This window comes from Esox lucius, chromosome 22, assembly GCF_011004845.1.
Source record: "Esox lucius isolate fEsoLuc1 chromosome 22, fEsoLuc1.pri, whole genome shotgun sequence".
Taxonomy (NCBI): Eukaryota; Metazoa; Chordata; class Actinopteri; order Esociformes; family Esocidae; genus Esox; species Esox lucius.
Genome location: NC_047590.1, coordinates 19525877 through 19552545, shown reverse-complemented (window position 1 = coordinate 19552545; position 26669 = coordinate 19525877). Strand labels below are relative to the sequence as shown.

The window sequence follows — 26669 nt, the reverse complement described above, 5'->3', positions numbered from 1 at the left end:
TATGTATATATATATAGATGTAGATGTAGGTCCTAACCCTTCCTCCACTACAGGTATTGGGACGGCAATACTGAACACAAATGAGATATTTGACCTTTCACCCTTAACTGTATTCCCTAATCCCTTTCTGCTGTGATGCCTCATCATATCCCCCAAGTGAGCATGTGCCCCTAAAACAACCCCCCCCCCCCCCACTAGCCCCGAGGCTAACCACATAGTGGCTACCACCCTCGCCCACTCCTCGTATTGTTGTGTCCTACTTTCCTCACACGCTGGCGAGCTAACCCCTCATAGCAACCCCGCCACAGTCACGTGACTCTATTACCATGATGCTGTTACCGTGGCTACTGCTGGAAGATTTCCCGCCAAGCCGTCCCCTCTGGCCTCTGCCACTGGAGGTGGGGGCAGCGGGGGGCGGCGAGAGCCAATTGGGATTGGTCTTTCCCCGGTACCCTCTGGGGTCGGGAGCTTTTGTGGTGGTCGTCCGGCCGATCCTTCATTGAGCCAATCTACGGGGTCACCATCAGAATGTGATGGAATGTAGCCTGGCTTAACCAGATTTACTGGCTTGGAGGTCACCCCATTCCAGAAATTGACCTTTCACCTCTACCGCCTCCCCGTTCAAGGAGATTTTTTCTTTACAGTTGACCTTAAGTCTTTGACCCATCTAAAGTAAGTAGATGTACACATGTATTCAAATTGAAATAAAAACCCTTAACATGCTGGTTTAATCCACACCCCAAAAATCACGTTCAACCTGTCCACAACACCAACAACACCACAAAAGAACCACTTAACCTCAGTAAAACACCAACTATCAACCAGGACACACAGACATAAAGAAACACAGGCAAAAACCCACGCAGCACAGCTTTTACTCAGACTCATCTGAACCACAGTGTAGAGCAAAAGGCACAGCACATTTCTGATTATGCGCGGAGGAAGTTTATGCTCAGAGCTGTAACTGATACAGCCCAGCTTTAGTCTTGTGCTCTGATTTGAGAGAAGGCTTTGTCTAAACGGACCGGGCTGTGGCACGCTCGCAATGGGGTTTTTCCATCTCTTGGTTGTTCCTGTTGTTGATTATGTCGTTATTGTGTTGTTGTATTTATCCGAGTCCACTGTGCTTCTCTGGCCCTCCAGACGCTACAAGGGTGTTTAGACAAATCTCTAGCGAGGTTAGGCTACAAAACAGAGTGAAAGAGAGAGTAAAAGAGAGGGTGAGAGGGAGTTCAAGTGAGAAAGAGTCAAAGAGGTCGGGGTGTGCAGCAGACCTGCACAAACGTGGAGGTGAAGTGCCACAGCGTGAGCCACCTCAGTAAAGGGAGACAGAAGACGAGGAGGAGGAGGGTGAATTTAACAGACTGTACGCGTCGCGTCTGGGGGTGGAGGGTGAGCGGGCGGGGGGTGGGGGGAGGATTCCCCGACACAACACGTGCCGAGACTACTCCGTCAGGCACTCGAGCGGAAAGCACCAGCGCATTTCTACCCAGCAACCCGGCCCCTCCCTCTCTCACCCGTCTCCTCAACTCCCCTTTCGGTTGACAGCTCTCGCCAAATGGCCGCTCGTGGTGAAATGCGTGCGGTAGTCGAGTGGCTGCCGGGGTCGGCCGCGCATGTACGCACGAGCGGGAAGGAGAGTGTGCGGAGAGGGAGGGCTTGTTTTTGGCATGCTCACACACTTGAAGTAATGAGCGCTAACAAAAGTGCGGCTACTCATGCATACGCCCGGCCTCTCACACAACACACGGCACAAATACGCGTATTTGGCGCATGCCGGTGTGAACTTGCATGCCAGACGGGTGGGAACACACACAGACACACACTCGTAATGGATTATTGTTAAAATGCATTGTGTGATTGAAGCCCTCTCTATTTAGCCTGGATGGGAGCCCGGAGAACCCTGACCCAGTATTGAGTAAAGAAAAACCAAGCCAGGGGGCCAGCATGTCCCACGTTGAACACACACTCTCACATTTCGCATAACACACGCACACACACACACGTGCACGCACGGAAGCCCACTTTCATTCACAAACCAAACGGACGTGGGGATGCTGTGTTCTTCTGCACGAATTGTCACGCGCTCTCATACGAACTGTCATTCGCTCACCCTCTGACAAACAAACACCCGTAATTCGGTCGGACCTGTCCATCCTGTGTTTCTGTACCTGTCTGTTTATCTGTGTCTGTCTGTTTATCAGACTGTCTGGGCTGTGTGTGCGGTGGCGAGCAGGTTTTAATCTCTTCCTGCGGTCGGAGGCGGTCCCGCCCCCGGGACGTCTGTAAAAGACAGGCCTAGCGACTAGTTTGGACGGCCATCACGCTGTTACTGTCAACTCGTTTGCTGAGAGGGGCTGACTGACCCCTGAGAGGCCCCCGCTCACCTGCTGAGACACACTGGTGGCACAGGATATACACTGTCAGTCTCAAACACGCACGCACGCACGCACGCACGCACGCACACGCAAATACCTGTCGGGGAGACACACATGGGGAAAACACACAGGAACAGCGTGAAAAACACGCCACTCCTGTGACGCCGGTTAGGGTCTACCACATGCGGTCGAAGTACGGTCGTACCAGGTTACGTCACACCCCGGGTGGTCCTATCTCGAGGGACCTTCAGAAGCTGTGTGAGGAATGCTACGTTTATCTAGTGCATTTCCATTCAATCAGGTAACGGACACTCTTCCAGATAGTGAGTGGACTTTTTCTTGAACCATGTGTATCGAGCGATGGATGATTTCATCCTTCTGAATGCTCCTCTGGCTGTTCTAGAGTGTTCTCTGAACGCTCCTCATTGACTACACCTCAAAGACGGGTCAGGGCCGAGCTTTGTGTCGAGCTCTCTTTCCGAGGGCACACTTTACGAGTGCGAGCATGTGTCGGTGAATTCAGTATACTGTAAAGCACACAGATTTATGACCGGGGCTCCGAATACAACAAGAGAGGAAGAGAGCGACGTGTACGACACAAATCATTCATGCGCACTTCTATAAACACCGGTGACTCAGGCCCCCCGACCCAGTAGAGAGCTGTGGTTGATGGGAAGTTTATATGGGTGTCACATCTGTCGAGAGCTCAAGGTTAGCCGCCCAGGCCGCATCCATCTGCATAGCCAATGGCCTGCCCACACAATGCACCGCATAGCGGGTTTGCTCCTGTTTGTTGCTTTTCTTTTTCTGAAGCCGGTATGTGAATTCAGTGTTGTGCCAGGTGGGGACTAACGGTGACACATTTATTTTTGTGGATTTGATTGTGTGTGTGTGTGGCTCTGTAAATGTGTGCAGCACATGTGTTTATTAATGTTTATTGCATCATGAACTGCAAAAGGATTCAGTTATACTGCCTTGCCGTCAATTCTTTTCTATTGCAATTATAGTGGTAAAGCAAGTACAGCTTTTCAGTTTTCCCATTTCACATGTCTGTGTCCCTTATGTGTTCCCAAAGGATCGGAATTCTGTTTCCGGAATTTCACCAGTCCTTCCGGAGTGATCGAGTCCCCTGGCTTCCCTGACAAGTACCCCCACAACCTTGAATGTTCCTACATCATCATAACTCCGGCCCACATGGACGTAACCCTGACTTTCCTGACATTTGACCTGGAGAATGACCCGCTGCTGTCAGGAGAGGGTGATTGCAAGTACGATTGGTTGGACGTTTGGGACGGACTTCCCCAGGGTGAGTCCAAACGCTGTGTAATAATATTTCATCCTGATCATGTTTTTTTCTATATAGCGCTTTCATTACAAACAGAATCTCCAAGATTCATCAAATACAAAATCAAAATAAATGTAAGGTCCTGGGAGTGGTAGGTCCTGGCTTTGATGTTGGTCTTCTGCCGCTGTCAGGAACTTGCGTGAATTACAACCCAAACACTGCGTCTACATTACCTTAATGGAGCTTTTCCGGCTGGCTTTGTCCTCATGACAATCCAGGAACTAGCCCGGTGACTAGTCTTTCATCAGCTGGGGTTGTTATGTTGTGACTTAACTATGAACTAGGACTTTCCCATGACCCGTTCCCCATTCGGTCGAAACACCCTTCATCAGGCCCACATTGCCCCCACTTCCCCCTCGCTTCACTCTGACCTTATCCCAAAGCACTTCCTTCCTGTTTGCGAATTTGCAATTTGGTTGCTCATAGACACTGATCCTAAGTCTGTTTTCTATTTCCCTTTTTAATGGTTATGGTTAGGATTTGGGGGGAAGAGAAGCTGATCCCAGATCTGTATAGCAGGGCGGATAGTGAGAATGCAGGGCGTAATGGGCATTGGTTGTCTTGGCGGCGCGTATAGCTTGGCACTAGTGGCGCTATCAGCAGAGATCAGGAAAATGAGGGGAAAGACTACACAAGCTGGAGAAAGCTTCCAAGAACGTTATCAAAGAGTTTGATATCAGCCGCAGGGGCGAGGATTGAGATGTTGGTAGATTAGTGTGGGGGAGGATTTTTTACTCTCACTTGGTTTCAGCGTTTTAAATTTCAAATGGTCACAGTCAGTTCTGTTAATGCTCTGTGACCAGAGATTAGAGTAGATTCATAAAAAATTCAAATGAAAGAAGATGTTTTATGCGGTGGGAGAATTGCTCTGAACACGAATGCGAACCCTGTGTTGGACTGAATTGAAATGGAACTCTGTCAAATGCCGTCAAGGACAGTAGAAACCGTAAAAAGTCCTGAGATCCTGAACAAAGGAAATGGAAAGCTGATTTTGGGAAATCTGTAGGAACAGCGTGTGTGCTTGTGTAATCCTTGGGGGTTGGGTGGGATTGAGAAGATGTTGTGAGAGCTATGTGTAATCTTAAATCTTCTCCGCAGTGGGTCTAAATCCTTAACATCTCAAGGTGGAGTGACTTGCGCTGAGACAAAGACCTTCAGTTTTTTTCCAATTGATTGCTTCCATAGAACTCCTAGATATGGAAAGAGCCCTCATGATGGACGTTTTCTCATTTTCCGTAGAATTTCCTGATGCTGGTTATGCATTTCATGTTCTTAAACATGTGTAATAAATCTGTCTGAACATGCTATAAAAAATGTAAATGGTATGTTATATTAAAGACCGAAAACCCCATAATGTGTGTTTTCGTTTCCAGTGGGCCCTCTGATTGGCCGGTACTGTGGAACTAAGATTCCTCCTGAGATCAAGTCATCGTCTGGCCTCCTCTCTCTGTCTTTCCACACGGACATGGCGGTGGCCAAGGATGGCTTCTCCGCCCGCTATAACATGACCCACAAGGAGATCAGCGATAGTGAGTAGCCCGCTCATATCTCGCCCTCTGTCTCTCTCTTTTGTCTTACTCTCACCCTGTAACCCACATTTCATATTCCAGTTTTCCTTTTTATCTGTTCATTCCCTTCTCTTTCTTAATTTCCTTCTTCACATCCCTCATCGTGTGCTTTATTGACATGCTCCGTGCTGCATTCTGTCTGTCAGATTTAGTCGGTTGCAGGGATCTCTATGTGATTTGCTCCTGCATCCTTGCCAGTCTCAATATGTTCTATTGTCTTTTTTCCTTTCTCTTTCTCACACGCCCCTTGTTTTCTGTCTGTTACTATCTTTCTTTCGGTCTCTTTCTCTCTCCCCCTCTTGTTCTCTATCTTTCTCTTTCCCCCTCTCTGCCCCAACCTCTCCCTCGTTTCCCCCCAATCTCCACCTCCTCCAAATCATCCTCCCTCCTCCAAATCATCCTTCCTTCTCCTAAATGATCCCCCCTTCCTCCAAATCATCCTTCCTTCCCCTAAATGATCCCCCCTCCTCCAAATCATCCTTCCTTCCCCTAAATGATCCCCCCTCCTCCAAATCATCCTTCCTTTCCCTAAATGATCCCCCCTCCTCTAAATCATCCTCCCTTCCCCTAAATGATCCCCCCCTCCTCCAAATCATCCTTCGTTCCCCTAAATGATCCCTCCTCTCCAGCATTCCACTGCAGTACAGCGTTTGGTCTGGAGTCCGGAAAGATCTCAGACGACCAGATCTCGGCCTCGTCCTCCTTCTACGATGGCCGCTGGTCCCCTCACCAGGCCAGGCTGAACAACGAAGACAACGCCTGGACTCCCAGCGAGGACAGCAACAAAGAATACATCCAGGTCAGACGGAGAAACACAGTCCCAGAGACAGAGAGGGGGAAATGGCTTCATCCTTATGAAACATGTCGAATAGTTCAACATTCCTTTTTTTTTTTTTTTTTTTACTTTTGTCTATTCCTTTCTGATTTCCACTTGCTTGGGGAATGTAAACAAATGTTTCCCATGCCAATAAAGCCCTTCAGTTAAATGACTGCGAGAGTGAGGGTAACAGACGGCAAGCACGGGAGAGAGAGGGAGCGAGTGAGTGGGTAAAAGAGAGAGAGATTCAGACAGAGCAACACGGTGAGAGAGACAGAGGGCGAGGGAGAAAGACAGACACACAACACAACACACACACTCACATAGAGGGAACTTTTACGTGATGCCAACTATCATATCACTTGATAGATGAGGGTGGTTCTCTGCTGGAATGCTCTGTTAACAGTGGAAGAGTGTGCCATTGATTCATTCTTCCGCCATCCCCCTCTCCTTTGATAATCCCCCTATCTCAGCAACAGGCCCGGGGGGCCGCCTGGGAGCACTCCCCGCTGCCGCTGTGACAGATAGACCAAGCTCTAAACCTGACTGGGGTGTCTGGCTCTATTTATGAGAGTTTATGACTCCAAGAAGAGCAGGAGCAGAGTAGTCGTTTCCCAGCCCTGTCGTACCAATGGCTCCACTTTACAAATGTTTGGTGTGTGTGAGGGATAGGAGTGCATTAGAGTGGAGAATGAAAAGGAAAAGATTACAATTGAATTGAGTTGTGCTCTGTAGATTAATTATAGTTGTTTTGTGTGTGTGCTTCTTGGTTAAAAAGAAATGTATGTTTTGTCATTGTAAAATGCATCTAATTAGTTGTTTGTAATCAATTGCTCCCCCGTCTCGTCTTTCTGTCTCTCTCCCCCCAACCTACTCATCCCTCCCAGGTGGACCTCCACTTCCTTAAAGTCCTGACAGGTATCTCCACCCAGGGGGCCGTTTCCAAGGAAACCCAGAAGTCCTACTATGTGAACACCTTCAAGCTGGAGGTCAGCACCAATGGAGAGGACTGGATGACCTATCGCTATGGCAAGAACCACAAGGTAATTGAGAAACCGACTTATAAACTGAAACCTAGAACCCAGGTGTGGAACCCGAAACATAGACCCCTAACGTTCAACCCTGACGCGGAGCTGAAAATCTTTTGTTAGTTGTGGATTGGTTCTCTTGCCACAAAACTAGCCAGTGTAACTGCTTGAGAAAACAACATGAAGTGAATTTGGTTGCGATGACATTTTTTATTTCCTCTGAATAAGCGCATCTCTTTCTACGCATTTAATTGACCAAAATGTAGATGTAATTTCCACATAGGTCATGTTGGATTTAATGAATGAATAACAAACCACTGTGAGTACACTGTGTTTGGTTGACCTTTTTTCTTAAAGATATATCTAATGTAGATAACAAAAGCATTGCTAATTTTCTAACTATATCTAAGCTATCAAGGCCAATGTCCAAATTCCCTGTCAATTATATGTTGATGATTCACTGCAAATGACTGGGAAAAACTAGGAATTCCTCTGCGATTCTTGTTGGGAATGCGTATTGACATGAGTCATGACCCTAGCCAAGGAAGTGTCTTCCTGATAAAGTGAGGAAGGAGGGACAGAGGGAGGGATGAAAATGGAGGTAGAAACCTGTCAAACATGAACAATAGAGTCCTCTGTGTGCCCTTATCTATCTCCCCTATTCATCATCCTCTTCACACACACACCTGAGGTTGTAAACACACCTAATATGGGGAAGAGGTGTGTGTCTATCAGGGTGTGTGTGCGTACATGTGTGTGGGTTTATGGTTGCTTTAACCCCTCAATGGACATCAATAGGTGCAAGAGTTATATCCCGTTCAGAAGCCATACAGTAAAAGAAATGCCAGTGAACGTAATACACATTCTCTATGTAAGCGTGACCTCCGACCTACATATATATGTTAATGCCCCAGTAGACTGTAAAAAAGAGAAGATTAATCTGCTTTTTTAAACCCCCTCCTACATAAATGGCCCCTGCCTGTCTGGTGTACTGATTGCTTTGGGTGGTGATGGCGGGGGCCATACTCTGTCTGTAAAGTGATTATTTTAAGGAAACGATGGGGAAATGGGTTTAGAATGATATTTGGAATCTCAACAGCTGTATTCTCCCCGCCAACAACACACCCACGATCCCTGACCTCGAGGCACCGGACTGGAGGTCCGTTGCGAATGGGAGACGTGTTTTATTAAGAAGGGGACATGCGTAGGTCTGTCTGATAATCTCTGGAACATATGGGTACATACCGACACACGCATATGCCAGACCAGGGCCCTAACAGAGTTCAAAATGAGGTCTGTTTTCCTGCGTTGCTCATTTGTTAGTTTGTGGCGCCCACGAGTTGTGGGTGTCAATTTTCACATGGGGCCAGTATTAAATAAAGTATAAAAATGTTTGAAGTGACTACTGTAACAGCTGCTAAACGTCTCAAACATTTATTTAAAAAAAAATCTAAGATTGGCAGGGTTCCAGAGAACACTTTTTGAAATGACTGTTGCAAAGCTGTGATCCTAGAGTAGCATTCCCAGCTCCATGGACATATACAGCTCCTCATCAGAGACCTGGGTTCAGTTCCCGTCTCTGCCCTTCACCACCAAGTTTCCTACAATTCTCACTGTCAATAAAAGCCTTGCTAAAAGAATACATATATGGAGTCTCCCAACATTTGTTGGGGAAAAATTACAACTTAGGTCAGGTACACACAAAGACAAACCCCAACCCTCATGAAGACAGGGTTAGTACGTTGTGAAAACATCCCCGTGTTTATTTTGTTATTTCTAACCAGCTCTTTAAATGTACTCTCAGTTGACCTCATTTGGATGCATACAATCTACATTTAGCATCCAAAAGACAGTTTGCTACATCAGGAAAATAATCTAGCAGCACCAAGACATGCAGATGTTACTATGCAGATTATAAATAGTTCTCCTCAGGGCAAATCAAGTCTGACATTTTTAAGTGAAAATGACAAACGTAACACTTGTTCTTAAACCTCATACATGACAAGATATCAAAGATGGTCTTCATATTGTCCATTGTACTGTTTCTGTTTTTAGACTTCCCATCAGGCTCTTCTTAGCCATTCATGTCCTGAATTGCATGCGGCTTGGGAAATGCTGTGTTTAAACTGGGTAAGAGGAACCCATGAAGACAAATCCTTTGCTTAACCCATCCGTTTGAGCTAAAAGCTAGTCTGTTACAAGCGTGTTTGTTTTTCAGCTTTGACTTTCACAGGCAGTACGACATTGAATTTATTTATGCAAGTTTTTCCTAAAGTTGTCTTGCCACCAACACAGTAAAAGTTATAAACTAACATTTAGTGAGGGAACGGCCAAGTGTCAGTGGTGGTTTTGCTCTGACCCACACAAGCTTCAAAATCCATCTGAAGGTTAGCTAAATGCGTTCGTTGTGGCACAAGGGAATTTGGGGGCCGCTCAGGCCAAAAGGGGTCAGAACATAAATAAAAACATCACAAGCCCCATCTAAGAACCAGGGGTCCATTGAAGGGCCGCGCAATTGGCTATGGCCATCCGAGTCTTGTACACCTTGTACATCCTTGATAATAAAAAATCGAGTTTCTAAATGATCCATTGTGTGACCAATCTTAAAAACAATTAAGGGCTTAGACCTTTTAATCCAACTAAGGTGGCGTGTAGACAGACAGACAGACAGCAGAAGATTTAGCCTGGCTTTGAGAACCTAAGCCCGGAGAGATAATGAAAGCATTTAAACCAGGGAACACGATAGGGGGGAATGGCAATGAAAGGGGAGGGATTTACCCTACCGATTGTCATTTGAGAGTTTCCAGCAGAATGGGGTGGAGTGGACACCACACAGGCACTTTCTGTCTTGTCAGGTATGAGCTGACCGTAATTGCAGGGATTGGCTTCCTAACTGTCTGTTGTGTGAGTGTGTGTGTGTGTGTGTGCTTGCGTGGGCAGGGTGCCTAGACTCAGAGACAGCAGCGGGGGTTCTTAAGTCATTGTTCCGTAACGGCGACAGAAGGCTGGAAACATCAGCAGCTTTCGGAGAGCGGATCTGAGGTGTCACGCCAGGGAACATTCATTAGCGCTAGCTGTAGCAAAGTGTTTAGCAAAATGAGCCTTTCTCATTGGGCAAATTCAGTTTTACGCCTCTCTGCCTCCACCTTTCCAGTGACTACACCCTGCCTGTGAATATGGCAGAAATGGCACTAGAGAAAATATTTCCATCTGTGCCCGTTGTTTTCTTCGTCCGTGTGTGTGACCCGTTACATCGGCATCACGCCACTCAAACACGCACGCGCCTCGTTAATTTACAAGGCTCTGTCGCGTTCACGCACAAAACATATACGCGCGTAGAACAAACACACACACACACACACTCTCAGACGGAAAGACATACGCGCACATGCATGCGTTCTCTGTCTCTCACTCACATTATGCCAGAATGGGTGGAATCACATTAGCCCACATAATGAACAGACGTGTGCCGCGGAAATGCATTGTCTTAGTGAGCTAAATCTGTCACTCTAACCGGGAGGAAAACCAACCACGCGGTTACGGCCTCTCAGTCAGACACAGTAGCAGTGTCAGACTCACACACATGCACGCCGAGACGCACATGCAAAACATACGCACAGCAATCGGACGTGTCTCACTCCGACGCGCGCACACACCAACTGGTACGGTTTGAGAAGAGAGAGAATGAAGGAAGTGGGGCGGAATGGAAGACATTGACAAAAACAACAGAGTGAGGGGGTGGGAGACCATTTGAAATGAGTGCTGTACAGCATCCCCCCCCCACACACACACACACACACTCACACTCTTACCACAGCCCCAAAGGCCCCCTCTTCAAGCCACTAGTGGAGGGCAGCCAGTTGGAACCAGTTCCTACTGTCAACATCTTCATATGGAGCAAGCGAGGGAGGGGAAGGAATGAGGAGGGGATGGATGGAGAGAGAGAGACAGACAGACAGACAGAGAGAATAATGTATTGGCAGAGCCTGGCCACTTCTCCCTGTGGTGCCATCAGCTTCAAGGGGAAACCCAGCCAAAACTGCCAAATGAACAGATAGAACGAAAGAGAGGGAGAGAAGATGGATTTGGAGGGGAAGACCAAGAGAGAGGGGGGAAAGAGGGAGAGAGATGGAGGAGAGAAGGAAAGACTGGGGAGGAGATGGATGGATAGAGGAAAAGAGTGGGGGAGAGTGAGTAAATGGATTATCTCTGGCTGAGTAGAGCTCTGTCTCTCCATCTCATAATTCAAATCAAATTTCCTTATTAGCATGACTTAACAATGTCCATTATTGACAAAGCTTACTTTGGAAATTAAGTGCTTACTCTTTTGCTTTGCCTCTCTTTCTGTCTCTCCCAATATCTCTCAATCTCTCTCTCTAAAGGAGATGTTCTCTTGACTCTAGTAGCCCGAACGAATTCCCACGTTAGCTTAGAGTATTCCATTTGTTATTCGCTGTATCCTGTCCACCTTGTTGTCAGTTAAGTTTCTGAGGCGGGGGGTTGTCAGGGGGGGCTTACTTTAAAAGTCCAGTCTGACACCACCTCCCCACACGCACACACAGTCTCTTTAGTGGTGACGTGGGGGGGCATCAATAGTTAAATACACACCGTGCCGGTGTCCCGCCGGTGTCCTTCCCCTCCAGGCATCTGACCGTCAAGTGAAAGCAGGAGGGATGGAGGACTGGGTTAGGGGGTCTGTTTTTGGGGGGTGGAGATCGTTATAATTTCATGACCCGCCACATGAGCAGACACAACACGACGCCGTAAATTATTTAGCCCTCTTCGCCCAGGGTGCTGAGTAGGGGGCGGAGTTTGACCGGTCACCCCCGTCGTCAGGCAGATTAGAGGAGTCGGCCAGGGGACTGGCTGATTGACACCCACGGCCTGCCACGGCAACGGTGATCCGACCCGTGTCCTCACATACAGAAACACTAGAGCATATACATTCATTGACATAAACAGACAAGAGCAAACACAGTTAAAACTTAGATGTCCAGGTATCTTAACTTTGGCTCTACTGAGAGGGATGTTTGGGAGGTCAGGGGTCAGGATGTGACAAGGGGAAGGATGATGAAACTGAGCTTTCTATTCTTTATCTCACTCTGTCTACAATCATCTCTCACTTCTTTCAAGTAAAAGTACTTGAGTACAAGTAAAAGATACCTTCACTGAAATTGACTCAAGTAAAACCGGTAAAAATCTACTCTAGTAGACGTCTGAAAGTATTTGTTTTAAATGTGCTACATTAAATCCAATTGTTGTACCATTTAAAATAATATCAAGTTGTTTCTTTAATTGAATGTGTTGATAGCAAGAGGCATACTCCAACAGTGAGACATAATTTACTAGGAATGTCTCATGTTTGTTGAGTCCACTAGGTCAGAGGTAGTGGGGACCACCAGGGATGTTTTCTTGATAAGTGTGTGAATTGGACCTTCAAAAAGTATTTTTGGGTGTTGGCAAAAATGTATTTAGAATTTGTCAAGACACATAAATACTAATGTAGAGATTCCACCTATAAAGAAAAAAAACATCATAATCACATAACAACATTTCATCGTAATGACTTTCCTTGGAAAAAGTAATTTGTTGTAAAATGTATTGTGGTTTAAAGTTCATGGTAAATGGTGTTTTGGGACGTTAAAAGCCAGTTACATTATCTCTCTATTGATCTGACAGAGACATCTGTCAAGCCCCTATGTTGACACTGTAGACAGTTCTGTGGCATTGGACCATGGAGGTTAAATAAACACACACACACACGGAGCGCGGAGGAAAGACCCATAGACCCAGATACAAAAGAGACGAGAAAAGCGAGAAATCTGCATCCGAAGGACTTCATTATACGCCTACATCCCAATCCCGGTCCTGGGGACCCCAAGCGGTGCGCGTTTCTATTCTTGCCCTACCTGCTACACACTTAATGGATGTAATCAGCCTATCATCAAGTCTTTCATTTGAATCAGGTACGTGCTAGGACAAAAACGTGCTCCGCTTGTGTTCCCCAGGACCGGGATTGGGAAACACTGACTTAGAGGACTAACGAGTAGGAACATTTCTTTTAACAAGAACCGGATGTACTGTATCGCTAGACGGCCAATAAAATCGGTCAGTTAAAACGTCCAGCTTCGGCAGCGTCTGTGGTCGGACTGACAGTGTGGTGCATCTCAGGACACGATCTGTTTCTACAGGGTCTGAATCCTCAGCGGAACTCTCTGCACCCCAATGGGTCCATGTCATCAGTAGTGTGCTACCTAGGTGTTAGGGCGCTGTTTGGACCGACCACAGTGCTCAAGGCTCTTCCTTCCTCTCAGTCTCTCTTCTATTCTACAACCATAAATTCACCATTCTAACTGTCATTTGGAGTGTGTTTAAGGAAGCTTGTTTGTCTCTCGGGGTGTGTGTGTTATCATGTCCTGTTTCTGACTGCCTGTAAGCCTCTCTTCAGAGGAAGAAGTGGTGAGGGACAGAGAGGGGAGAGGGAGTTTAGAGAGACAGAGAGAGGGATGTTATTGAGGTGTGGTTTACCGGGTTTGGGTGGAGGAAGTCCCTCAGACCGGATAACTTGATAGACGATGAGGTGAGATGTCTCTCAACGCTGGTTCCTCCCAACTGGCTTTGGAGGTTTCTGTCTGTCTATTTGTCAGTCCGTTTTGTCTTGGATTGTTCTCTTCCTGTTTCTTTGTGTGTTTGTTCTTTGTTTGTTGATCTGTCTATCTGGTCTTTGTCTGTCTGTTTGGTCATTCTCTGTCTGTCTGTGTCTATCTGTCTAGTCTGTAACTGTCTATCAGGTCTGTGTCTGTCTGTCTGTGTCTTTTCCTTAAGCAGATGGGGCTCCTGTCTTATAGTAATTTTTCCCTCTGACCTCTAGCCTCACTCCCCGAGGGGTCAAGAATGAAAGGGAGGTGTCAGGATGGGGATGGGGACGGATGTGTGGGGGCGGGTGCCACGGGAAGCATTCCCCTGTCGTGACCTTCTGTTACTCCTACAGAACACTCAATCCTGTCTGACCTTGCCATGCCAAGTCTCACAGAGCTATATTCGCTGTTTTGACTCTCTAGACAGGTAGTGTGTGTGTGTGTGTGTGTGTGTGTGGGCATTGTGTGTGTGTGTGTGTGTGTTTGTGTAACTACCCGTCAAACCCCTACCAGCCCTCACCTTCTGCCCCACAGACACAGGCAGACAGCTGCGCGGTTGTCATTGGATCTGTGTTTGGGTTGTCTGTGCTTAGCCGGGTCTCTGTATGTGTGAAGCGAAGCGGTACTCTCGCTGCGGATGATCGATGTGTGTGTGTTGTGTTTGAGAAAGAGAGATGGGGAAGAGTGCAAGCTTAAAATATACCAGAAGAAACATTTCCTCTAACTTGCTCCACTGCACAGTAAAAATAGTATTTCAACGCAGTCGGAAGATTGACATTCCTATGGGCAGACGACGTCCCCTGTTTTTAACTGTCCTGGTTCCACACACTTCAACATGCTCTTATCTAAAAAGACTTACAGTCATGCATGTGTACATTAATAAAACAGGTGATTATTGAAATGAAACACACTATCCAGAGTTTGCAAGCGCCATGATTTACCAAATATAAGCAATGAGTTGAAGACGAATCGCTCCATTCAGTTTGTGTGTGGCTAACCGGTTGTCCATCTATGTCACTCTCCCTGCGTTCTCCAGATTTTCCATGCTAACACGGACCCCTCCGAGGTGGTGCTGAACCGCGTGCCCCAGCCTGTCCTGGCCCGCTTCGTGCGGATCCGACCTCAGACATGGAAGAACGGCATCGCCCTGCGTTTTGAACTCTATGGCTGCCAGATCACAGGTATGTGCGTGGGGTTGATCCTTTACGTTACACAATTAACCCGACACGGACTAGCAACACACAAAGCAACCAGAGCGTTAGCCTAATAAAAGTTTCTCAGTTAGCGCTTCTGTAATCACTCGCTTCTCCCTCCTTGCTTTCGGCCTTTCCTGCTACTCTCCCTCATACCAGTCCCTGGCTCTAATTATATTCTCTGTTCTGGCTTTTTAACCCTCAGTCTCCTTTTTTTCTCTCATTCTCTCCCCCTTTCTCTCTCCCTCTCTGTCAGCCTCCGAATTCTTCTCTCTTTATCTTCTCCGTTCTCCGTCATGGCATCTTCCCCTCACGTCAGGATATCAAGTCCTTTCTGCTTTTAACCTCAACCACCTCTCTGAGGAAGATGTCAAGAGAAAATGTCCCAATCAATCATTTATTATACGCTTGTTCACTTGTCTTGAACTGTGATTCGGAGAGAAAAGACGAATGGAGAGAAAGAGAGAGATGAGGAGAGAGAGATGGAGAGAGAGAGAGAGAGAGAGAAACACAGTGCCACTAGTTACCTGGTACTCCCAGGCTGAATGTTAGGTTGACTGGCACAGTTCAGGTACGCACAATGCAGTCGTGAAGACAAAGCTGATGACCTCGCGTCAAACCCCCACCGCCACACACACACATACACACACACACACACACGCGCTTTCCCATCGCCATTTATCCATAATTGAACTCTTTAGCTTGCGCTGTGACATAACAGCATGAAACTTTCATAAAGCGTCAACTCTACTGAAGCTCTGTTCCTTCTCTCTCCTCTTTATGTCTCATTCATTTCCCCCCTTCATTCCGTGTCTCCCTGTTTCCTTCCGCCCTCTCCTAGTTGCATCTCTCTTTCTCCCACGTCTCCTCGTCTATCATGTCCTGTAACTCCACCCATACATGTTGACATATCTGCCTCTGAGTAAGTTCATCATTAGATAACTAGGTATGAATCTTCTCTGCCTCCTGTTTTGTCTCCCCATCAAATACTATTATTTATATGTTGTGGGGTAAAATGGGGGTTTGTAATGTTTTTTTGTGTAATATCATCCCAATAAAGGGGCATTTTACATTGTAAATCTCCCCCTCATCTCTCCTCCTCTTCAGACGCTCCTTGTTCTGAGATGCAGGGCCTCCTTTCGGGCCTCCTCCCGGACGCCCAGATCTCTGCGTCATCGGCCCGGGACATGCTGTGGTCGCCCGGGAACGCCCGCCTGGTGGCAAGCCGCTCAGGCTGGTTCCCCGGCCCCCCTCAGCCCCTGGCAGGCGAGGAGTGGCTCCAAGTGGACCTGGGGGTCACCAAGACGGTCCGGGGGGTCATTACCCAGGGGGCGAGGGGCGGGGAGGGGACAAGCAACACGGACAACAGGGCTTTTGTGCGGAAGTACCGTGTGGCTCACAGCCTGGACGGGAAGGACTGGGGGTTCATCATGGACCCCAAGACCAGCCTACCCAAGGTGGGTGTCAGGGGGAGGGAATAAAGCTGATGGATGGGGGACCGTTAGTGTCAAGTTTCCACGCCAGTCTGTTTCCACGCCAGCCGGCCTACTGTGTTCAAATCCGTCTCCACTGTGTATTCATATTTTTGTTACCACAGCACCTTTTAGTACCAAAGTTCTGATCAAGACGGTGTCGCTCAATAAGATTTGCTCATGTTTTCTGTATGCTGCAGATATTTGAGGGGAACACTCACTACGATACCCCGGAGCTACGCCGTTTTGAGGAGACCACGGCCCAGTTCATCAGGATCTACCCAGAGAGGTGGTCTCCTGCCGGGATCGGGATGAGAGCCGAAATACTCGGCTGTGACCTGCCAGGTAAGATCGCAACGCCAGGTCTGTGGAACGACACCATCTGTTTTTGTATACTCTCTCCTGCCAAAGGCTGCTGTTTGAACCCCTATCAGACCTATAGAAATAGTTTTTCCCCTTCAAGCAACATCAGCTTGGTCAATTCTTAACTGTCTCAATAATTTGACGGTGGCACTTTATGTTGGCTGTCCCGATATTGATTCTCTATCAATCAGTCATACTGTCAACAAACTACATCTATTGGCTGTTCAGCAACTTCTTGCTCCAGTTACAGTGATAGCCAACAATAAACTAGCCCGCAAGATGACACTTCCTGCTCCTCAAATCAGTAAGGCTTGCCACTGGAAACCATTGGGTGATGTCACCGTTAGCGTTGTCCCTTTCTTTCATTCTTTTTATTTTTTTACAGTCAGTGGTGGGCGTGTCCACTGGATGAGAATGTGGGAGTTGAAAAATGAGGGGTATGGGAAGGTTCATTTAGAGATGGACAGGAGAAAGGGCTTTTGAGGAATCTGTCCCGAGGGAAACACAGCGTTCATGAGTGTGCACACCCACACATGCACTTGCACACCCAACCTTTGCTGGGGTGGTCTGCTGTCCAGATGTGTGCGTGGTAGTCAGAGCATCTGGATACACTGGTCTCGCTGCTCCCAGAGGACGGCTGCGCTAAACACCTACACATACTCACGTCAGCTCCACCTGTCACACGCAGGCCCAAACACTCAAAAACCCTTATTGTACAAACAAACACTCTGCTTTGACTCTTAGTGGGACTATACAGGATATCTAAGCTGAAGTCTCAACACACATAACCACACACCATCCTAAACCAGTAGATTGAGTTAGGTGGTGCAACCCCTCCTACATCGCCCTGTCAGCCCAACCATTTCCTCTGCTGCCCCTTGTGGCCACTACACACTTAAAAAGAAACGATTCTCCTGGTAGGATAGGGATTTAAACCCGCAGTCCTTCCGCAGCCTCTATTGCCTCAAAGCTCCAGCAAGCCCCCCGGTGTTTACCCTGCAGTGTGTAAAAGGCATTGAGAACAGGACAAAGAGCCCTGTCCCCACGCATTGTGTCACAGGTTTCTCTGAATTGGCCGTGCAGGAGATCCCAGAAAGACTGAAGTGGTATAACACAACATTGTAGTTCCCGTAAGATTGGAGGGTGCTGCCTGGTAACAGAGCTGTGAGGACAGGACATCTTGTGTACCCCTTTTTTCCTCACTTTTAATTCTTCCCCTCTCCTCCCCTCCGTCTCTTTCCTTCTCTCTCCCCCCTCTCTCTACCTCAAATGTTTCCCGTAACTCTCTTTCTCTGGCCTGCTCCCCCCCCCCCCTTCTATTAAGTCCCACACATGGTCCTGTCTTTTCTTCTCTCTCTGTTTCCCAAGCTTATTGCGTGGGTCTGTCAATGTTTTTGTTCTTTGCTCCTCTTCTGTTTCTTATCATCTCTCACTCCCCCTCTGTGTGCTCCACTGTCCGTTCCTGGCACTTTGGAACAAACACACACAAACACTCTCACGCGGATGCGAATACACGAGCAAGCGTGCACACTTGCTCATGCCCTCACGCACACACCTCAGTGTCTCACACACGAAACCTCTGATACACATAGAACCACGTCCATGAGTGTGTGTTTAATCTATGGTAAATCTGGCAAAGTGGGGTCATTTGGCCAGTCTTCACTTGGGTGGGGAAACATGTTTTCCCAGCATGCACTCTGGCATCCTGAGGAGTGTGCGGTCTGTTTGTGTGTGTGTCTGTGTATGCGTCTGTGCGTGTGTCTGTTTGTGTTTGCTGCCAGGCAGAGAATTACAGAAAGGCTCTTTACATAATTGAAGTCTTTTTTCTTCCTTCTCATATTTTGCTGAGTCAGATTGTTTGGAGAGAGTGATGGCTGTTGTCCAGAAGGGGGAGAACTATGAGATCCAAATGTAATATAATTAAATGAATAAAATGGACCTGGTCCTAGATCCTTCATGTCGATGGAGGCTGTCCCTGCATGAGGGAACCGATTCCCTGAATGAGAAAGCCTCGGTCAGATCTTTGCTCCAGCAGGATGCCCTCCTGCACCAGGAGGCCTCCCACACCTGCAGGAAGTCACATTGACACTGTATAACGGAGGCCTCTCGGAGAGGCTCTGCAGCTTTGCACTCAGGGAGAGGACTTAGGTAGAGGACTCAGGGAGAGGACTCAGGTAGAGGACTCAGGTAGAGGACTCAGGGAGAGAACTCAGGGAGAGAACTCAGGGAGAGGACTCAGGTAGAGGACTCAGGGAGAGGCTGGCAGGTCACGGCTACTTGCCTCTCGCGTTACACCCTGACACCTCTATCTCACACATACACACACCATTGTCAAACCCCACAAAGGGTATAGCAGTTTACACCGTGACAAGGCCTGACCTTTGAAAGCGCGTAGATCCAGTGTTCTAGAGGAATCTTTGGTGGAATATTGTGTATGGCTGTGCTTGTCCACACGTTCCTGTGTGTGAGGCATCTGTTGGCCATCCGTAATTAGGACAGTCTCGCACTAGCGAGTCTAGAAGAAGAAAGGTTGAACTACAGGGATGAAATAACAGAACACACACAGAACCGAGAGAGTGGGAAGAAAAGAGGATAAAAGAAAGGGCTTGGATGTGAAATTTGTTACGGAGTCTAATGTCAGATTAGCATCAGGCTAATGTCAGATTAGCATTGCGCTAATGTCAGAGACCACAAGCTGAGTGCTGTCCTTTTATGTAGAAGCGTATAGGGGTGTTCCTCCACATCTCCAGACATCCGGCTGTGTTTGTTTCATCCATTTCATTTGTCTCCTCACAGGAGGTTGTCACACTGCTAGATGTAAACGATCAATCGACCATCGGGTCCATATTTGGACAACCATGGTCTCAGAGGGAATTGTTTTAATCACAGCAGGATTCATTTCCATCTTCCTGCTTGTGAGTTACTATGTTACTAAGTTACTATGAGTTACTTCCTGAAATGTTTATTTTCTTCAGTGTCGCTAACAGCGCTAGCCATGTCCAAGAAGCTTCATTGCATTGCTACATTGCAACTACAGTTAGGTCCAGAAATATTTGGACACTGACACAATTTTCATAATTATGGCTCTGTACGCCACCATAATGGATTTGAAATGAAACAACCGAGATGCAATTGAAGTGCAGACTTTCAGCTTTAATTCATGGGATTAAACAAAAATGTTGTACAAAACGTTTAGGAATTGCAACCGTTTTCATACACAGGAACCTTATTTCAGGGGCTTAAATGTAATTGGACAAATTAACACTATCATAAATAAAATATTTATTTTTAATACTTTGTCGAGAATACTTTGCAGGCAATGACTGCTTGAAGTCTGGAATGCATGGACATCACCAAACACTGGGTTTCCTCCTTTGTGATGCTTTGCCAGGCCTTTACTGCAGCTGTCTTCAGTTGTTGTTTGTTCCTGGGTCTTTCTGCCTTACGTTTTGTCTTCAGAAAGTGAAATGCATGCTCGATCGGTTTGAGATCGGGTTGACTCGACCATTGCAGAATATTCCACTTATTTGCCTTAAAATAAGTTTTTGTTTTGATTTTGTAGTGTGTTTTGGGTCATTGTCCATCCATAACGTGAAGCGCCGTCCAATCATCTTTGCAGAATTTAGCTGAATCTGATTAATCCGGCTGCTTCTGTCACTTCATCAATAAACACTAGTTACCCAGTGCCATTGGAAGCCATGCATGCCCATGCCATCACACTGCCTCCACCTTGTTTTACAGATTATGTGGTATACTTAACATCATGAGCCGTTCCTAGCCTTCTCCTTTTTTCTGACCATCATTTTAGGACAGGTTGATCTTAGTCTCATCTGTCCAAAAAAATTTGTTTCAGAACTGGGCTGGCTTTTTTAGAAGTTTTTTGGCAAAGTCTAATCTGGGCTTATGAATGGTTTGCACCTTGTGGTGAACTTTCTGTATTTGCTCTCATGAAGTCTTCTCTTGATGGTACACTTGAATAATTATATGCCTACCTCCTGGAGAGTGTTCTTCACTTCTTCTTTACCATGGAAAGGATCCTACGATCATCCACCGCTGTTGTCGTCTTTGGGCGTCCAGGCCTTTTTGTGCGTTCTTTTGTTCTCAGAATGAACCAAACTCTTGATTTGGCCACTCCTAATGTAAAAATAATTTTTATATTTTTTTTTGCAGCCTAAGGATGGCCTGTTTCACTTGCATTGAGAGCTCCTTTGACCGCATGTTGTGGGTTCACAGCAACTGCCTCCAAATTCGAATGCCACACCTGAAATCAACTAGACCTTTTACCTGCTTCATTGATGAAGAAATAATGAAGGAATAGCCTACGCCTGTCCATGGAACAGCTTTTGAGTCAATTGTCCAATTAATTTAGGTCCCTTGAAAAAGAGGGTGCTACATATTAAGAGCTGTTATTCCTAAATCCTTCCATTAATTTGGATGTGAATATCCTCAAATTAAAGCTGGGAGACTGCACTTTAATACAATGTTCTTTGTTTAACTGTAACTTGAATATATTTTGTGTCAGTGTCCAGTTATTTCTGGACCTAACTGTATGTATCATAGATACCAGCTTTGCTGTTCGACTACAGATGGACCAAACGCTGGACTGGTCTTGATATTCAGATGTTTGGGTGTGTCTGATGCTGGACTGGTCTTGATATTCAGATGTTTGGGTGTGTCTAATCCTGGACTGGTCTTGATATTCAGATGTTTGGGTGTGTCTGATGCTGGACTGGTCTTGATATTCAGATGTTTGGGTGTGTCTGATTCTGGACTGGCGGTCTTGATATTCAGATGTTTGGGTGTGTCTGATGCTGGACTGGTTTTGATATTCAGATGTTTGGGTGTGTCTGCTGTGTTTCTCTAAACATGCCATACCACCTATAAATTATGTCTTAGAGAAATTAAGAATGTTTGGAGAAAAATGTGTCTGTAGTGGCATCCTTCATACACTGTGAGAAAAATCCCAAAATCTCTGTAAATGTTTTACGTGGTTTACACATTTTTGCTCTCCCCTCCCAATTTTGTGACTTACAATTCTGCTTCACAGTTTCTTCCGTTTAGTGACTACGTCACTACGTGTTAGCAATGTTAAACAATATCCCCCACTTAACCTACTAAAGTGATTACTTCCAGTGCGTGTATTCATCCTTATATATTGATTGTACAAATATGTGGGGACGTTGCGACTGAAAAAATTGTCCCAAGATGAGAAACAGGCAGCCAGGGGTGTTTGATAATATAATTAGTGTCCTGGTTAGATGTGGTTAGAAAGCAGACATGATCCAGACCTTTCTCTGAGTCGTTGCATAGCAAAACAGGGGTTGTCCCATCTGGTCCCAATAACGCAGCCATTCTGATTTGATAACATTCCTTATGCAGTTTCTGGCCCGTGTGCTGCTGTTAGGTCTGTGTCACAGCTGTGTGTGTGTGTGTGTGTGTGTGTGTGTGTGTGTGTATGAGATAGAGTCCATTCCTAAGTGTAGGGAGGGGGACTAGCTAGGCTCATCCATCACATGGAGCCAGTGATGTCTGCTCCTTGCTTTGGCCCTGGCCACTGGTCTGACGGAGCTGTTTATGGAGGTGGAGACAGTGCAGGTCCAGAGAGGGAGGCAGGACGTCTGGCTTGAGAGACCCAGAGAGGGTGGGAGGCGCCTGGGTTAAAAGACATAACATTACTGCACGTCCGGTGCCATCACCGCCTGGCTCGGCTCGTCACCTCTTCATGTAGAGAGGATGAGAAGGAGGGAGGGATGGTGGGAGAGAGGGGAGGTTATCTCACATCATTACTGCAATTCAACTCTATTTTAGGTGCTCGTTAGCATTCGTTTTCGGGAAGCAGAGATTGGAAGCTATTGAGATTAAGTCAGAAACGTTCATTTACTTAGCAGTGAAGTTGAATTGGTAACATAATATTTTGAGAGTTCCAAAAGTCTGCCTGTAGATGCTCTACAGATTCTCTTCTGACTATCTATAATTATCTACTAACCCTAACCTTTACCTATATCCTAACCTTTATTCTATCCCTAACCTTACCCCTTACCCTAACCTTTATTCTAAACCTAACCTAACCTTAACCTAAGCAAGCAGTTGTTTATCAACAGTTTTTTTTAAGTTGGTTGAAAGCTTGATGATAGTGTTACTATCATTACTATCATTACTATCTATAGAACAGATGGAAATTTGGACTCTCAAAATAAACTGCTTCCCCATTGTATCCTGTCAGTCTTTGCTTTGGTTTACCCATATGTAACATCGTTCTGTTTGTTCCTGTCCTGTATTTTAGTTTGTTTCATCATGTTTTGGTTTTGTTATTGAAAATCCTCCATTCTCCATGCGCTTGTGTCCTGCTTCCATCCTTCAGCGTTACAGTAATCGTTGAATTGATGACCTATCCTTCAGATACCGCATAACTGGGAATGTCCTTCTGAACTACTGTTATTTTTAATGATTGCTTTATCCATCACGGCGCAAACCTTCACCATTGATCAAAAAATCTGAAAACAACCAAAAACTTACCTATATCTTCAGCCATCCTTTTCCCATTAGTGTCCACTGTTAAACCAACTGATCGGACAGAGATTTCTTCCGTGACCTCTACAGTATATAACATGTTGGATATAAGTGACAGTCTGTATGTGTCTCCATAGAAACCAGCACGCTGGCCGTCACGACCACGCCTCCAATGGAGAGTAGCACCGCCCAGAGGCCAGCAACAGGTGACTGTTTGTAACCCATAGGCATTCTTTGAATCTGTCGTAGCTAGGGAAAGTCTGCCCGGTAGTTTTTTATTTGTATGTGTTTCTTGATTTTTGAAAGTTTTTCCTCTTCTCCTTCTCTCCTTCTCGCCCTATCCCTGCCCTTGCCTTTAGTAGCCAGCTCATCTTCTGGGGGCAGTGTCTGTGATTTTGAGCAAGGTTTGTGTGGCTGGACCCACGACCCCAGCGCCCCACTGCACTGGTTCCTCCACAGCAATTCCAGAGCTCCGGCCCAGAACCCCAGCGTGGACCTCTCTCTGCCTCCTGCCGGTGAGTCTCCCAGGACATAGCACGGCTAGGGCTCCCCACCCCATTATTAGCACAGGAAATGGTGGAGACAGTGGTGAAAGAAAGAGGTTAGCTAGCCACTTGAGCTTAAGAGATGTTCTTTTGCTCAGTTGACGGTTGCACTTTTGTCTGGTGTTTGTACACATCTGGATTGTCGATTTGAGCTCCAGCCCCATTTTGTGACTTGGTGTGCAAACACATTGGAAAAGTCTTACACACACACACACACACACACACGTATACACTAATAATGTGTGGCCAATTTAACATCCTCTGAACTCTACCGCTCAGCTTCACGTGACTGCACTACAATGCTGTGAAGCTAACAGAACGTTCTGTCAGCACACTGGGCAGTAAAAGTTCAAACCCAGTTGAACTAATCAACTACAGCAGGAGAAGATTTCAGGAAAAAAACAAGACAAAACATTTTCCCAGTTGTGCCCCCCCCACCCCCACGATTACCTTGCAGGCAAATCTTTGGCCCCTTAAATAAACTTCCATTTACTTAGAGCCTCCTTGAAGAAACAATAATTCATTTCCCTTTATACATAACCCCGGATCAAAAAAAGAGTGAAGCTTTTGGCATATTAATAAAAGATTTGAGCGGTTTAGAATTTTTCTTTGAGGATTTCTTTACTCTGATTGTGGTATGAATGGCACCCTACTGCCTTTATCGTGAACTACTTATGACCAGGGCTGTGAGCTGGTTGTATGGGCCCTGTTCAGAAGTAGTGCACTATGAAAAAGGGAACAGGGCACCAATCGGAAATCTGCCACGGAGGGTTAAATGGATGGTTATTCAAGCCTTGTTTTAAAATTCATTGGTTCTGAAATATTCCAAATGGGAAAGATTTAACAAGTTGCTGCTGCAGCTGTGAGGAATTTAAGGGGGGAGGTTTTGGTCTCTTGTGCTTTGGAATCTCTGATGTCACCTGGGCTTTCGGTTGGGTAATGCCTGGGTTGTGGGTTGCAGTCGTAGCCAAAACGTCCAATCGAATCGTCCTGTTAGCCTCTCATCTCCTGACTCCTCCCACCCCCCTCTCCCCCTCTCTCTCAGCGTCTCGTGACCTAGAAAACCCGAACCCACTAACCTTTTGATCTCTCTCTCACTGAAACGTGAAGATGCGACGGCGGTCGATCCAGCGCGTTAGCAACCTGTGGCGGTTGTCATCGGTAACAAGGCCCGTGTTTGTAGACCGAGCACTCGTTGTCGTCGCTCGCTGCAGGAGCCTGCTGAGAGAATGGATTAATACCGCAGTTGCATTGTAACGGGGCGGGGGGGGGGGGTTCACAATTATGGGCTGTCTGCAGAATAAGCTGCAGAACGATGGGGTAGCGTTCAGAGACACTGCGTTCACCCGAGGTGTGTGTGTGTGGGGGGGGTTAACACATTAATAAGGTTGGTTTGATAAAGTGGGAATGTTTTTAGTCGAACGAAGATGCGCACGCGCACGTGCACACACATAGACAGTGCCATTTGATGTACACACACACACGCATACAGTGTTGGAAAGGGCCGAGGGAGACCCTGTCACACGCTGTCTGATGTGACACACACAGTCAGGGCTTAAGAGCAGAGGGTCGCTGTCATCTTGGAAGAAGCCCTCTTCCCCTACAGATATTCTACTGTGTGATCTGTTAGACAGGTTGTTAAAGGGGCCACACATAAACACAGCCCAATATAAATCACACTTCTAAATGTACAAAAAGCATCCTCTCTCCCTCACAAACACAAATTCTTATTTCTAGTTGTTTTCTCGATAAAAGTTGGTTATAATTTCCAGACAAATTCATTGACAAATGGAATTACAAGGGAGTTATCTGAATCTATATTATGGGTGCTAACTGCTGTCCACATACATGTAGCCTTAACCTTTCATATAAATTAAATATCAATTGAGTTCCTTTCACAACAAAATATCATAATAAAGTAAGGTTGCATAGTAACCACATGAAGAATACAAAAGAATTCTGAACTCATTCCAATCAAAGATACATGCCAATAAGGAGGCCAATATTTATCTATTTGGAATAGTAATAGTTTTACTGCGACAGCTTTTGCTGTGTCCTACAGATCGATCTGTGTGTTGGACAAGGTATTTTGACAGTCCCTACATTTGGAGGAAAGAAATCTACATCCTCCTCCTCTTTGGGATGTAGTGCTGGTGAAGTCTTCTTTTCCTCAAGTTGCCAACACTTGTGTAAGTGGATGTTGCTGTTGGGCTGTTGGACATTGGTGTCTGGTTCGTGGTTGCCTGGATTCTGGCTGGATGGCCAACATTTTACTTTATTCTGATAAACAAGTAGCAGCTTTTGATGGCCGGAGCCAGACGGTTGTCTTGGTCGTACCTGCTGATTGGCTTGGCCGGACTTGTGTTTTTGCTAGTTAATGTTGATTGATTGTTGTCCACAACATCAATATCCATAGGTTGCTCATCCTGATGACAGGGGTATTTATTCTGCCGTAGACCGATGTTGTTGTTGTTATCCTTCTGGGGGCCCTCTGTCCAGTCCATGAAGTCGTCCTGATCTTGTCCATAGCATGAGTTTGTCTGGATGGTGGCTGGAGCTGTGTTGGGCTGGTTCTGTCATGCAGAGGGAGGTGTACTCCAAAGTACATTTTGCCATTGTCCCTGTAAATAAAGAAAGAAATTATAATACCCTTCTAAATCAAATCCTGTTGTCTACTCTATAGCATCTACGTTGCCATTTCAGACTACACATTAACAGTTAGGCCAAACAAACCTGGTTCTGGGAGGGATCCAGTCCAGATGTGGGAGGTCCTCCATTCATCTGACTGGTCAGCCATGAACACAGAACATCC

The 26669-nt window shown here is 46.4% G+C and overlaps 1 protein-coding gene across 4 annotated transcripts in view; it reads left to right on the top strand.

The window, feature by feature from the left end:
• The window catches only part of LOC105005782 (neuropilin-2), a 68120-nt gene that overhangs the window by 19448 nt on the left and 22003 nt on the right, over positions 1 to 26669 (top strand). For 3 of the 4 annotated variants that reach the window (XM_010863950.3, XM_029116482.2, XM_010863951.4), the window contains exons 4-12: positions 3454 to 3684; positions 5097 to 5252; positions 5921 to 6090; positions 6996 to 7151; positions 14811 to 14955; positions 16075 to 16424; positions 16640 to 16784; positions 23450 to 23518; positions 23672 to 23827. In XM_010863950.3, coding sequence (XP_010862252.1) covers positions 3454 to 3684; positions 5097 to 5252; positions 5921 to 6090; positions 6996 to 7151; positions 14811 to 14955; positions 16075 to 16424; positions 16640 to 16784; positions 23450 to 23518; positions 23672 to 23827 — 1578 coding nt within the window. The remainder of the gene's footprint in view (positions 1 to 3453; positions 3685 to 5096; positions 5253 to 5920; positions 6091 to 6995; positions 7152 to 14810; positions 14956 to 16074; positions 16425 to 16639; positions 16785 to 23449; positions 23519 to 23671; positions 23828 to 26669) is intronic. The other variant, XM_029116483.2, reaches the window with a different exon arrangement.